A 15,236-nucleotide genomic window follows, 5' to 3' on the forward strand; every position below is an offset into this window, starting at 1 on the left:
AAGAATTTGGATGGGATCATCTGTCATAAATATTATGCCATCTCTTCAGAGTTAGTGTGGATCTTCTGCTGAAGTTATGGTAGATAGTCAAGAGAGCTTACATTGAAATTAACAGCATTTTGATTTACACTGAATAATGCAAAGATGATTATCTCATTCTCATCAGGAAAATGGTGATCCTCAGGTTAAACTATCACCAGTTGACTCTCTGTAATGAAAGAGCTGCCCTACAGTCTGATAAGACTACGGCGATTTATCTTTATTTACATGGGATAACTAACAATATTTAATATTAGAGAATAACTCATTTAATGTTAAATGCAATCTCCCATATATATTTCCATCAAAATCACCCTTATTTTATTGAATACAGTTTTTGCAACAAATATATAAACTTCATAACAGTGCAAACGCAATTTTTCACCATTTATTACTCATATATTTTGGCTGATACCTTGTTAAGTGGCTGTGCCAGACTTTTTCAGAAAGTGGTTGCAAAATTGCTTTATGAAGTTTATAGAATATCCCTTTCAATAGGTCCAATATCAATATTTACATAGAGACAGAGGTGCCTCTGCAATTGAACGTATGAATGTTAAATACATTCTTTGGCATTGTGTATCCCATTTGTTACAGCTGTGCTCACAGTGTATAACTGCTGCTGATTTCAGAAGGTGTTGTCAGCAGCAATTTGCAAACATAATGTAGGGATCAACAGATATGTTGGGTAATTGATAGGAATTCAGGATTTTACCATATCTTGGAGTAATAAGACTCTGAAGCCTTATTGGCAATGAAGCAGAAAATACTCAGGGTACACGGCACATCAATCAATGTGTGGAGGAGAAAAGGCAAGACCATCTTTCAGGTATGTACTGTTATGACCAGTTCCTGGATGAGGGTGATTTTTATGATTAGCACAAAAAAATTGCCTTAATAAGCGATGGTGTAGAAGTATTTTCACTATATTGTTTATCCAGGCACCCGAGTTATGTTCTGGGACCTGGGTTCAAATTCCATCAGCTGTCAGAGAAATTCATCTGGTTCACTAAAGTCCTTTAGGGACATTAATGATCCGTATCTGGTTTGGACTATATTTGACTCCAGACATACAGAAATGTAGTTGACTCTTAACTGCCCTCTGGGCAATTTCAGGATGGGGTGGCACAGTGGTTAGCATTGCTGCCTCACAGCACCAGGGACCCAGGTTCAATCCCAGCCTTGGGTGAGTGTCTGTGTGGAGTTTGCACATTCTCCCTGTGTCTGTGTGGGTTTGCTCCGGTTTCCTCGCACAGTCAAAACATGTGCAGGTTAGGTGCATTGGCCATGCTAAATTGCCCATAGTGCCCAGGGATGTGTAAGTTAGCTGGGTCAGCCATGGGAAATGCTGGATTATAAGGTTGGGTTCGATTCCACCCTCAGGTGACTGTGGAGTTTGCACATTCTCCCCTCATCCTCATGGGTTTTCTCCGGGTGCTCCAGTCTCCTCACAGTCCAGCAAAGTGTAGGATCAATGGATTTCCATGTTACAGGGATGGGATGAGTCAGTGGGACGCTCTTTGGAGGATTGGTGGGGACCCAATGGGCCTAATTGCCTATAGGATTTCAATGATTTTAACATTTGAGAATATAAATTCCAATTATCAACTTCATGCTCAAATGTTTAATATGAATACGCATTTATATGCACTTTATTTTTCATACAGAAATTACCCAATTTGCATGATTTTAAGCAAAAATATTGGAATGTATTCAAAGCAATTTAGGCTCTTATGTAGTTTGCTGGTTGCAAATTCCATCCTGTGGACTTATACCGGCAGAATAAAGATAAAGGCAACAAACACTGACAAAAGGATTCTCGGTGAATGTCAGATTTATGTTGCAAGTCAAAACGTGTGGTGCTGGAAAAGCATAGCCGGTCAAGCAGCATCCGAGGAGCAGGAGAGTCAATGTTTTAAGCATAAGCTCTTCACAGGATGACAGCTTATGCGTGAATTCTCGACTCTCCTGCTCCGCAGATGCTGCCTGACTGGCAGTTTTTGACTCTGATCTCCAGCATCTGCAGGCCTCATTTTCTCCAGGTTTCTGTTACAAAACCACCAGAAAGGATCTACACTGAGACTGTGAAGTTCAGCTGTAGTGTGGGTAGCTGCCAGAGCCCAGGCAGGGTCAGATAACCAGTTGTATGTGTGAGCATAATTGTTGAAGAGAACAAAAATGTAATTTACTTTATTGACACTAGACATTCCTCAGCATGGCTTTCAGCAACTGGGAAATTGTATTGCTGCTGGGCTAAGCAGGTTGAGCACTCAGATTGCTCATGCTCAGAATAATTGCTGCTATATTAAACACACCTATATTGCTGGTCCACTGCTACTACCTCGAGTGATGGATGGCTACTTCTTCAACAAGAATATCAACTTAAATTTATATGGCACGTCTCATGTAACGGAATATCCCAAGCTGCTTTTGGACACTATTAACAAACAAAATTTGACATTGAGTCATATAAGGAGACATGAAGATAGGTAACCAAAATAAATATGATTTAAAGGAACATCACAAAAGAGGAAAGAAGGTTTAGAATAGAAAGACTTCAAGCAAGAATTCCAAAGTTGAGGACCTAGGCAGCCAAAGATATAATTGCAAGTGGAGCAAGGAAAATCATTTAAAGAGAATCTTGGCACCTCTAATGTCAGTAGCAATGCTTCATTTAAATTGACAATGTTGCTGTCGGGAGTCTATCACTAATAGCATCAAAGTAAAATAAATACACTGTAATGTAAAACCACTGTATAAGTTTAGCAGGGTAGCAAGGTAAACACTTACCATCTGAGTAGCAATTAAGTGAACTGCTTGAAATTATTTGTTTGAACTGTAACTGAAATTAAGGATTTGAGTTGCTTATGTGGCTCAGTGATAACACATCACCTCTGTGTCAGAAAGTTGTAGATTTAAGTTCCACTTCAGAGGCTTCAGCATGTAAGCTCTAGGCTAGTATTCAGTGAAATACTGAAGGTGTGCAGGATTGTTATTGGCATTACCTTTTGGACAGTCAAAAAAGGTGTTGCCTGAGATATTGTAAAAGGCTCTAATAAATACAAGCATTTCTTGCTAATTATTAGTGTTAATTTTACCTACGTTTCTGGATCGGCGGATATCTAGACAGCATTTATCTCTCCACCCTTCAGGCACTGTATTCCTGATGAAGGGCTTTTACCCGAAACGTTGATTTTACTGCTCCTCGGATGCTGCCTGAACTGCTGTGCTTTTCCAGCACCTCTAATCCAGAGCCTTAATTCACTCACTGGAGAGGTAATCAAAGTTTGTGAGAAGATTTGTAGGCTCGGGTGCTCGTTGTTGTGGTTCTGTTTGCCGTGCTGGGAATTTGTGTTGCAGACGTTTCGTCCCCTGTCTAGGTGACATCCACAGTGCTTGGGAGCCTCCTGTGAAGCAAGCTCAAGTTTACATTAAAGACCCATATTTACTTGAAATCCTTCTGTCATGTACTTCTAGTACTGTGGACTACTAGGAGAAAGTGGGGTCAAAAAAATGTGGTGCTGGAAAAGCACAACCGATCAGGTAGCATCCGAGGAACAGGAGATTTGATGTTTTGAGCTTGAACTCTTCATGAGGAGTACTGCGTATTTGTACGATTTGGGTGACAACACAAAAATAACTGCAGTTATGAACTTCCTCATGCTGTTTGAAATTTGATGTCATGACTGCCTTTCCAGGCACAATTGTGTGTAGAAGAACTGCATAAATGATCATTGACAATAGTGCACCATCAGCCAGAACAGACACATTGTAACTGGGTAGCTTCATAAGTCCTTTGAAGACAAACAGACAGAGGCTTCTGATCTGTGTTTCACTGACAGTAAACTGAGATCACAATGTGGGGCATTGTATGCATGAAATATATCACTAAGCTGGCTACTGAACAAAGTATTCAATTAGTAACCATCTGAGAGGCCTGTTTTTAAAATGACGATTGGCAGTCTTTGATGCAATTCTCAGAAAAGGCTTTCTGAGCAGGCCAGTACCATGAGCTAAGAACAAAGCAAAGCTTCCATGCTTGCTGTCACTAGCTTAGTGGTACACTTAAATGAAGATTTGGTTTATCACCTCACAGGGCATTGTTGATGATTAGTTAGGTACAGAACTCCATCAAAAATAAAGACATCTGAACATTATACAGTAATAAAATGTACCTGCATATGAAAAAGGTGTCTGTTTCTTACTTGTGTGCAATTGAGTTCTTCCTCAATCTTCTGTCTTAACATGTATAAAACTGGTTCAATAATTCCAGGAGAGCTCTTAACCAACTTTGTTAACATGTCTTCGGAAATATGAAAATGTAATTTGGAAAATACTTTCCTGCGTAAAAGAATTGTGAAAGAAATTTAATTGAAATATACTTCAAAATATCATACTTTCCATCAACGTAAGACTCTATACAGGTCTTACAAAAATGAATATTTTCTGAAGGAAGTGTAGCAGATTTTGGGCAGCATGATAGCTCAGTGGTTAGCACTACTGCATCACAGTGCCAGGGACCCAGGTTCGATTCCAGCCTCGGGTGACTGTCTGTGTGGAGTTTGCACATTCCCCCCCATGTCTACGTGGATTTCCTTCGGGTGCTCTGATTTCCTACCACAGTCCAAAGATGTGCCGGTTAGGTGAATTGGCTGTGCTAAATTGCCATAGTGTTCACGGATGTGTAGGTTAGGTGCATTAGGGGAAATGTAGAGCAACAGAGTAGGGATTGGGTCTGGGTGGGTTACTCTTTGGAGGGTCAGTGTGGACTTGTTGGGCTGAATGGCCTGTTTCCACACTGTAGGGATTCTGTGACTGTTTTAGGAAGTCAATGATAAATATTATCTATCATAGATTTCTACTTGATTTCCAGTTACTAAAAATTTCATATATAAATAATTAGCTTTATTTGCAAGTTTTAATTGTATTTTAATATAAAACTCTCTCCTATTCAATAGTTAATGCAGAATATTCTACATGGAAAAAAATTGTAAAATTCGACATTGTGGAAAATATGGAAGAATAATACTGATTTTGGATAGTATGCAGAGAACAAAGTGGATTCCATGAGCAACTCTTTTACAATGAAAAAATTTAAAGCAAAGGTAAATTCCTCACCTATAGATAGAAGGTGAAACATTTTAAGCACATTAACAGTGCAGTAAATAGGAAAATAACTATTGTCCATGTTTGGAGAGATTGACAAATAAGCATCATGAGGTACTTGGTGTAAAAGTCGAGAAGAAAAATGTTGAGAGAAGCTGGTCTGTGAGAAAGAGTCACATGAAAGATTTAATCAAATGTGGACAGGATCAGGGAGTGAGAGAGAAAAATTCATAGGAAAGAGCTAAGCAAAGAGAGACAAGATCAGGGAGAGAGAAAGAAAGTCAATGTCAATATGATCAAGAGAAGATGAGATTGGGGAATAAGGTGGAAAGATCCAATTAAAGATGAAGCACCTGGTCAAGTTATTTGTACAAATTGACTGCTCAAACATTGCACTGGTAGAATCCCTTGATCATACAAGAGAGTAAGTCTTCTCCTTGCTTGCTTGTATCTAATAAAGATTGCTCGAGTTGAACAAGACATCTAATTCTCAAGGCTTGTTTGGGTACCTGGACAAGCGCTCACCCTTTGTACATGATGACAAGGAGCAGATGTGCTACATTGGGACCGTGGTAGTGAGGAGACAGATCATGGATTGAATATCTTTATTTTTACCATCTGTCATTAGGAAAAATCTACGTTGCAGTAACTGGACTGGTCATTTAAGTGGGTATCAATAAATCACTGCCTCATGTGTCAAGACAACAAAGTGAGCTAGGGGAAGAGAAGAGCAGCCAGATAGATCAGAATTGTGGCATGACAGGAAAGCCAGAATGACAAGGCTGTGTATCTGAGCTATTATGCGATAGAGGTCAGAATCACCATAAAGCAGGGGCCAGAGATAAAAAGCAATGGTAAGAATAGGGTAGAACCATGAGCTACCCGCTGGATTCGAACCATCACACATCTGGTGATAGATCAAGAGCCAATGTGTGTGTCAGGGGTGAGATTCATTATAGGGCAGGGGCTGGGGCAAAGTATGGCTATAGGGATAGTGTGATGTCCTGCAATGGTCAGTGAAATGTCAGAAAACAACATGATGAAGAAAAAGGATTGAAAGCCCAGAGTTACTCTAGGGGTGCAAACTATCTGCTGAAGTACCCGGTAAAGGGACAAGGTAGGTAAGGGGATTATAATTGTTATTTGTTCTTGAGACTAAGCATACAAATCCAAAAACAATGCCAGACAAATAATAGAATCAGTGGCAAAACACACTAGGACAGGAGTCAGGAAAAGTTAGTAAAAGTTTCAGTGGAAGTATAACAATAGTCTGGAAGACTACTGAAAACACAAAGAAGATTAAAAAAAAACTTGTCTGTGTAAGTCTGTGTTTAGTCTTTTTATGCATTCAGAAAGTGATAAATGGTAAATGTGAATGAGCGGAAGTGTATCTGAACAAAGTTACGTTAAACTGATGTAAATAAAAGCAGCAGGCAGAAGAAGCGATGATATAAACAAGGGTTTAAGTTCTTGAAAAGCAAAGCATTGCTTTCCAGTTTGGTTTGTTTGATGGTAGTGGAATTTCTGGGATGGGTCTGGCTAGTACAGATGCTGGATGAGTTTGTCGGTGAGGCAGAACAGCAGATAAGGAGTCCACACATACGACAAGAAAATGGAATCAGTCTGCCTGCTAGCTAAAAATGAGAAGCAGTAGAATAACTGGAGCCAGTTGGAGTTAATATTGAAGGAAAAAGTGAGGACTGCAGATGCTGGAGATCAGAGTTGAAAAATGTGTTGCTGGAAAAGCGCAGCAGGTCAGGCAGCATCCAAGGAGCAGAGAGTATCGACGTTTCAGGCATAAGCCCTTCTTCAGGAACTCCTGCTCCTTAGATGCTGCCTTAATATTGAAGAAAACAAGGAACAGAAGGAAGACATGTGTGCCGTACTTGACAGGACAGAGTCTATCACAGAAAGAGAGGAGTAAATGAGGGCTGGAGAGTACAAACATGAAGACACAACAGGTTGGTGAGTGGAGAAAGTGGAGTTCATAAAGCCATGTTGTGAGGATATATCAAGGTTAGAGGAAAAGAGGCAGACAGATCAGAAATAATTGAAGGACAGCAATAGTGAAGCTGAGCAGGAGAGAGAAAGAGATGATATTAAGGCCACCGGGTATTGCAGGGAGAATACGAGACCAGGGAAAACCATGAATTACGTTAATTTCAAAGGCAAGTTACAGTAAAAATTAGGGATCATTTGTGCTTGGTAACCAACTAAAGGAAGGCCTCTGAACCCAGAACAGGCAACAGGGTTAGAAAAGGAATTTGAAATCACATTCATTTCCAAGGAACTAGACATAGGATTTGGGAAACAGGCACTAGGACAAGAGCAATGCGGCAACTCTCTCGTCAACACAAAGGTAGATAGAGGGACAGGTAGCATTGACGAAGTGGGGAGGCTGCAGAAGGATTTGGACAGGTTAGGAGAGTGGGCAAAGAAGTGGCAGATGGAGTACAATGTGGGAAAGTGTGAGGTCATGCACTTTGGTAGGAAGAATAGCGGCATGGACTATTTTCTAAATGGGGAGAAAATTCAGAAGTCTGAAGTGCAGACCTTTAGCGCTAGCTAAACCCCTAAAGGGGAAGGAAAGCAAATCAACATATATGTGGAAAGTAGATATATTTTGGAGTCATACATGATTACCTGATTGTCTGGAGCAGGCAAGAATATGTATTGCCTCAGTGGAATCATATACAACATGAAAAGAACATTTGGAACCTCATAGTGGTAGTAGGAAGTAGCAGTGGTCAAAGTTGAAGTTCACCAGAAGATCATTATTCCAGTTACAAATTTATAATGGCCAGAAGTACAATTAAATAATTGGGAAGCCAAGGACCAAAAGGTGTAGGGCAGGAGGGTCTAGTGATTACAAAGAGTCTAATGAATGGAGACCATAGGATACTTGTTGTAAAAGGCAAGTTGTAGTTCCTTTGAGAAGCTGGTCTGTGAGAAAGACAATTATATGAAAGAGCTAATCCAGTGGAGATGGGATCGGGGAGAAAAACAGAGATTCTTGTGACAATGTGATTAAGGAAAGAACAGTTTGGGAATAAGGTGGAAAGATCAAATGGAAGATGAAGCAGTTGATCAAATGAACATTTTGTAATTATATAAATTGAGTCCTCAAACATTGTAATATAAAGAAAAGAACTGTGGATGCTAGAAATCTGAAACAAAACAAATTGCTGGGGTAACTCAGGAGGTCTGGCAGCATCTGTGAAGAGAAAGCAGAGTTAATGTTTTAGCTCCAGTTACTCCTCTTCATTTAAATTCCTAATTGCCCAAAAAGTACCTCAAAAATTGAAAGATCATTCAGAAGAGTAGGACTTCTTACATGCTTGCATCCAATAAGGATCACTTCACTGAAATGTGACACTTGACTTGAATGTGAGGCATGTTTTGGGAGTATCCAGGCAACTCCTCACTCTTAACTGCCATTTTAATTATACAATCAGGGCGGCTGTTTTCTGAGTCAGAACTTGGGTGCTTTAGGATAACACTAAATCTAATGTTTAATTTTTTAAAAAAATTAGACCTATGAGTTGAAGTCAGCATCATCAGTATGTCACAATGGAGCAATTACAAATTTAGTTTTGCAATAGTAGACTTCAAACTTGGTTATTTCCTGTCAACTCGCAGCTGTTGCCAGGAAGGACTGTGCAGCTTAGGAGTGTTGCCTTCATTGTTACTGCCAGCACAATGTTTATATTGTCCATTGGCTTCAGGTCTGGCACTAGGAAAGAGTATAACACAGTTCTGTCCTGAGTGAGGCATGATCTAATCATACGGCACACCCCAATGATTTAAAGGAAACTATATGGTCTGTCATTCAACTGTGGTGGATTTGACTGAGACCTCAAATCTACATTCACACAAAACCCCAATCACCTTTCACCCTTTCAAACTTGCTGCTGTATAGCCAGGATTGGGCAGCCTTTTTTTTTTCTGACAACATTGCTGTTCTAAAATCCATTCACCGGATAGGTGAACAGAGGGCAGAGGGTGGCTGGAACGCGTTGCCAAGAGGTAGTAGAGGCAGGCATGGTAGATGCATTTAAGATACATCTGAACAGATGCATGAGTAGGTGGGGAGCAGAGGGATACAGATGCTTAGGAATTGGGCAACAGGTTTAGACAGTAGATTTGGATCGGCTCAGGCATGGAGGGCTGAAGGGCCTGTTCCTGGGCTGTAAATTTCCTTTGTTCTTTGTTCTATGTGACCAAAAGTTTTGTCAAATAAGTAGGATTTAAGGAATGTTCTAAAGAAGGGAAAGCGAGAGAGAGAAGATTAAGGAGAAAATTCGAGAGTTCATGCCTAGGCTTATGCCTTGGAAGAATGTGGTTCCATGAGAGAGAGTGCAGAGGAGATTCACCACCTGAAGCATTAACTCCAATTCCTCTTCACAGATGCTGCTAAACCTGCTGAGCTTTCCTAGCAATTTGTGTTTTTGTTTCTGATTTACAGCATCCGCATTTCTTTCAGCTTTTAGATTGACCAGATGTTGCCTGGGCTAGAGCGATACGGTTCTGAAGGGAAACTAGAAAAGCTATGGTTGTTCTCCATAGAGTAGAGAAGGCTGAGGGAGACCTGGTTGAGGACTGCAAAACTATGAGGCGCATAGGTTAGGAGAAATGTTTTCCTTCCCATAGTAGAGGAGTCAATAACATGGGGACATAGACCAAAGGTTCGGTGCAGATTTGAAGAAATTGTTTCCACTCAGAGGGTGGTGGGTATCTCAGCTTATTGCCTAAAAGAATAGTATGGGTGGGAAGCCTCAAAAGAAGTATTTCAATGAGCACTCGAAATGCCATAGCAGACAAGGCAACAGGCCAAGTGCTGGAAAATGGGATTAGAATAGATATAATGCACAAAGAGCTGAAGGGACTTTTCCTATGACCCCGTGCCCAGACTGCTGCAAGCACAACAGTCAACGGTGGCCAATGAAAATCATCCCAGGAGAAGGACCCATGGGTTAGCATTTCAAATAAAGATTGCTGACCACCCAAACATTTCAGAGTTTTTATCAGAATAGTGACAGGCATCATGCCGCAGAACTTTAAACTGCATAAAGCAAACTTAAGTGAGACAAGGGCGGAAAAAGTTATTTCCTGTTGGTTTCTTCTGAAATTTGAGGTAATTCAAAGAACTTTATGAGACAACATAAAGAGAACCAAGGGTGGTGTCAATCCAAATAGAGTTGAGCAGCACCAACTTCAAATGATACGAGGACAAATTTCAGTCATTTTACTCGAGACAATTCCTGAGGGTGCTTCACTGTGAAGCAAAACTATTCATAGCAGACCATAAAATATTAAATATCAAAGCACTTGCCTGTCTAATATCTGCCAGTTGCTCAGTTTTTGCTGGGTAGAGTTTGCTGGAATATAGTTATGTATTTCTACCATTTTTGGCAAAAAATGCTTCACCACTTCAGCAACCAATACTGGAAAGAAATGAATAAAAGCTGTTTTGAGATTTTTTGGTTAGCAACTTATCATTAAGGCTATTAAAACAATTCACAACTTTCTATCAAAATTAGTTATGTAAAGTTATCAAATCATTACATGTTCATTTTCTACAATTTCAATATATATATAACAATTTATTTATTGAATAAAGTTAATAGGGTTAATTTTCCAACTATATATTGAAAAACAACTATGTTATCTTTCATTGGTTTCAATTAGGGGATGTGCTTATTACTGGCGGGGCTACCTTTAATACTGATCAAATGCCCTTGAGAAATTGGAGGTGAGCTGCATTCTTGAATTTCTGCTATCTATTTGGTGTCAGCATGGGGAGGACTGTTAGGCAGGGAGATTCCAGATTTTGACTCAGCAAAAGTGGAGGAACACTGATATATTTTCCAAGTCAAGATAGTGAGGAACCTGGAGAGGAACTTGCAGGTGGTGATGTTCCCTTGTACCTGTTGTCCTTGTCCTTCTACATGTAACCCCCATCCCATTATTTATCTCTCAGCTCCCTTCCCCCTCCACATTCTTGATGAAGGGCTTATGCCCGAAATGTCGATTCTCCTGCTCTTTGGATGCTGCCTGACCTGCTGTGCTTTTGCAGTGCCACACTTTTCGACACTGGTCATAGGTTTGTAAAGTGCTGTGTAAGGAGCTTTAGTGAATTTTTGTAGTTCGTCTTGTAGATGGTACACAGTGCTGCAATCAATGGTGCACATGTGGTAGAGGCAGTAAATGTTTGTGGCTGTGATGCCAATGACAATGGAAACCTTCTTGAGTGTTGTTGGAGTTACACTCACTCAGACACACAGGGAGCACCAATCACATTCATGACTTGTGCCTTGTAGATGGTGGACAGATTCTGGGGAGTCAGGAGGTGAGTACTTGACGCAGGATTCCTAGTATTTGACCTGATCTTCTGCCCACAGAATTTATATGGCTCATCCAGTTGAAGTTCTGGTAAATGGCATTCCCCAGTATGTTGATAATGGGGAATTCAGCAATGGCAATGTCATTGAATATTGAGGGCGATGGTTAATTCTCTCTTGTTGTAGACAGTCTTTGTCTGGCATTTCTGTGGTGCAACTGTTTCTTGCCACTTGTCACCCTGAGGTTGGATATCATCCAGATCTTATTGCACCTGAACATTGATGGTGTCAATATCTGAGGAGTTGCAAATAGTGGTTAACACTGTGCAATCATCACTGAACATGTTCACTTCTGACCTTATGATGGAGGGTAGGTCATGAATAAAGCACTGAAGATGGCTGGACCAAGGACATTACCCTGAGGAATTGTCCTGGAGAGAGATGCTGGAGCTGAAATGACTAACCTGCAACAACCACCTTCCTTTGTTGTGAAGCAAGTAATGCTCAATAGCACTATTGGTGACCCTCTACATCACTTTATTGATGATTGAAAGTAGATTGATGGTGTGGTAATTTGCCAATTTGAATTTGTCCTGATTTTCTTATATACAACATACCTAGACAATTTTCCACATAGCTGGTAGATGCTAGTATTGTGACTGCACTGGAACAGTTTAGCTACAGATACAGCAAGTTCTGTAGAACAAACTTTCAGTGCAATTACTGGAATATTGTCAGAACCCATAAACATTGCGTTATTCAATGCTTTTAGCAGTTGCTTCATATCACATGGAGTGAATTGAATTGGCTGGAGACTGGCACCTGTGATGCTGGGGACGTCTGGACGAAGCCGGGATGGATCATTCACTCAGCATGTCTGGCTGAAGACTGATGCAATTGCTTGAACCTTACATTTTGCATCGATATTCTGGTCTTCTCCAACATTGACGACGGGGATATTTGTGGAGCTTATTTCTCTGGAGAGCTGTTTAGTTTTTCACTACAATTCATGCCTGGATGTGGCAGGACTGAACAACTTAGATATGATCTGTTGGCTGACCAATTTCTTAGCTCAATCTATTACTTGCTCGTTATGCTGGTTGGCATGCAAGTAGTCCTTTGTTGTAGCTTCAGATTGTTTTTAGCTGCTTTTGGCATGTCTCCTACACTCTTCAAGGATCCAGGGCTGCTTCTTCTAGCTTGATGATATTGATAGAGGAAGGATTATTAGATTAAAGACTGAATTGGAAGTTCAATTCTACAACTGCTGCTCATGGTTATAGTGTCTCATGGATGCGAAGTCTTGAGATGTTTCATCTTTTTGAAATCTATCCCATTTAGCAGAACAGTAGTGCCACAAACATGATTGAGTGTTTCTTTAACATGTAGACAGGACTCCGTTTCCACAAGGAATGTGTAGTGTTCACCCCTATGATTCTGCCATGGGCAGATACATCTGCAGTCGGCATGTTGGAGAGGATTTTTGCCCTCTTGTTGTTTCCCTCACCACTTTCTCCAGACCATTCCATAGCTATGTGCTGTATGGCTTGACCAGCTTGATTGTCGACAATTCATTGTCGACATTGAAATGCCCCACCCTCAGTGCTTCTTCCAACTGGTGCTCAATGTGGAGGAGTACTCACCTATTGAGGGGAGGGAGTAGGGTACAATATAAGGTAATCAACAGAATGTTTCCTTGTCTCTTAGAGCAACTCCCTTTCAACTGTATAATATTGGGCTGTTATCTCTGCTGATGGGACAAGATAACTTGTCATTTCCAGTGCCTAGGTTGATGCTAGGTGGTTTGTGCATTCCTCTGGGGCAGTTGGTGGTCACGGGAAGGGATGGTTGGGGCATTGGTGTAGCAGCTCACTCCTTTTGCTATTTCTGCCTGGCTTCAATTCTTTTCCTCAACAGATAGTCTCGAGGTGCTTGATGCCTTCCTGGATACTTCTCCTCCACTTTGACAGTCTTGGGCCAGTGATTCCCAGGTGTCTGTGGGAATGCCACAATTCACCAGTGAGGCCTTGAGGGCATCCCTGAAGCGCTTCCTCTGTCCACCTGGGGCTTGTCTACCGTTTTGAAGCTTACGGGTCAATACCACTATGTCCCTCTGTCATGAGCATAAGTCAGATTGTCAACCTGCTATGGGCATTCTTAACTTGTAAATCCAAAATATATTTTTTAAAAAAGAGCTGATACAGTGAAGAATAGCTGTTGATTTGATTATATGGCTGTCTGGAAAGAGAGACCCACTTCACACCTAGAAATGTGAGGGGAACTTCAAATAACAACCTTACAAGGGATGAAGGGCTATGTAAAACTTGACTGGACTGTGACCTCTTGTGACTACTGTTCGATAACAAGCTAGCTGCTGCGGATTGTATCCAAAACTGCAGGCATAGTTTGTGTTTTCTTTTGAAGAACGCACAAGGGCAGGAATTGAAATGTCAGTTCGACTTTACTGGAGTAAAGGAAACTGGACAACCAAAGGACTCTCTCTCATCCTGAATTTGAAATTCAATCATAGACACAAGGAATGACAACAACCAAAGCAGCTCCTAAGTGCTTTCTGAAATAAGCATTGGACACATAGGTACAATTGCTGCTGAAGTAAAAATATTTTTCAAATTTTTGTGAGTTCAAACAAACATTTTGACTTACCTCTACCTTGTTCCAAGTTCCATAAGATTAAAATGGTTAGCAAAAAATACTTTTGTAAATGATGGGGATTACTCCTGTACTGCATGATTGTTGTATAGTGTGGGGTCACACAGGAACCAAACTATTGCACTACAGAAGAAATGATTTTATTTATAAGACTATAAAACATAGGTGCAGAAGAAGACTAGTCGGTCTACTGTGTTTGCTCCATCATTCAATGAGGTCATGGCTGATTTGATTATCCTCAACTCCATTTTCCTATCTTATCCCCATAAAACTGGCTGACTGGAAATATGTATCTCATAGCCTTGAATATACTTAATGACTCAGCCTCAACAGCTCTCTGTTGCAAAGAATTCCATGGATTCACTAGCCTCGAAAGAAGTTTTTTCCCAAATCTGTTTTCAGTGGATGACTCCTTACTCTGAGATTATGCGCTGTGGTCTGAGACTCTCCCACAATGGAAACAACCTTTCTGCATCTACCCGGTCAAGGCCCCTAAGAACGTTATATATTTCAATAAGATCTCCTCTATTTCTTCTAAACACCAAAGAGTGCAGGCCCAACCTCTCCTTGTAAACAGCTTAGCGAGCCTTCTCCGGCCTGTCTCAAATGTCAATATATCTTTCCTTGGATAAGAGGTCCACAAGTATGCTTTGTAACCACAATATTTGAAGTGTGGCCATTGTTATAATGTAGGAAAATCAATGGCGATTTGCACAAGGCAAACTCCCACAATAAGCAACATGATAAGCACCCGATAATCTAACTTTTAGTGATGTTGGTTAAACATTGGCTGGCAAACCTGGGAGACATTCCCTGTCATTAAAATGCATAATTACATGGGATCTTTCAGTTTAACATTGGATCTGCAAGGCAGCACCTATAACAGAGCGGCACTCCCTCAGTACTGCACTAGATTGATCAGTTTTGCGACAATCGGGGGGGGAAGGTGAACCAACTGAGGGTTGCAAATAATCAATGTCTCTGTAAGCACCAATCTCCCCCCAAAAGCATATCAGTCCAGGAAAATCCAAGCATCTCTTATCCTTGCGTATAGTGCAGCAGAGGAGAGCACTGGTACCT

General features: G+C 40.7%; 1 protein-coding gene across 10 annotated transcripts in view; it reads right to left on the minus strand.

Annotated features, from left to right (window-relative positions):
• spef1 (sperm flagellar and cilia associated 1) overlaps positions 1-15,236 on the minus strand; it is a 37,083-nt gene that overhangs the window by 20,889 nt on the left and 958 nt on the right. For 8 of the 10 annotated variants that reach the window (XR_006309686.2, XR_015754292.1, XR_015754293.1 and 5 more), the window contains exons 2-3: positions 10,478-10,589; positions 4,215-4,380 (exon numbers count right to left, since the gene is read on the minus strand). Coding sequence is in view for 6 of the 10 variants with exons in the window: in XM_043678889.2 (XP_043534824.1) it covers positions 4,215-4,380; positions 10,478-10,589 (278 nt within the window). In the remaining 4 variants the exon portion in view is untranslated. Of the gene's footprint in view, positions 1-3,149; positions 3,447-4,214; positions 4,381-10,477; positions 10,590-15,236 lie in introns of those variants that run through there. The other 2 variants (XM_087982671.1, XM_043678885.2) reach the window with 2 other exon arrangements.

This window comes from Chiloscyllium plagiosum, unplaced genomic scaffold, assembly GCF_037043375.1.
Source record: "Chiloscyllium plagiosum isolate Xiang-an unplaced genomic scaffold, Cpla_swu_hap1 HiC_scaffold_43, whole genome shotgun sequence".
NCBI classification, from domain to species: Eukaryota; Metazoa; Chordata; class Chondrichthyes; order Orectolobiformes; family Hemiscylliidae; genus Chiloscyllium; species Chiloscyllium plagiosum.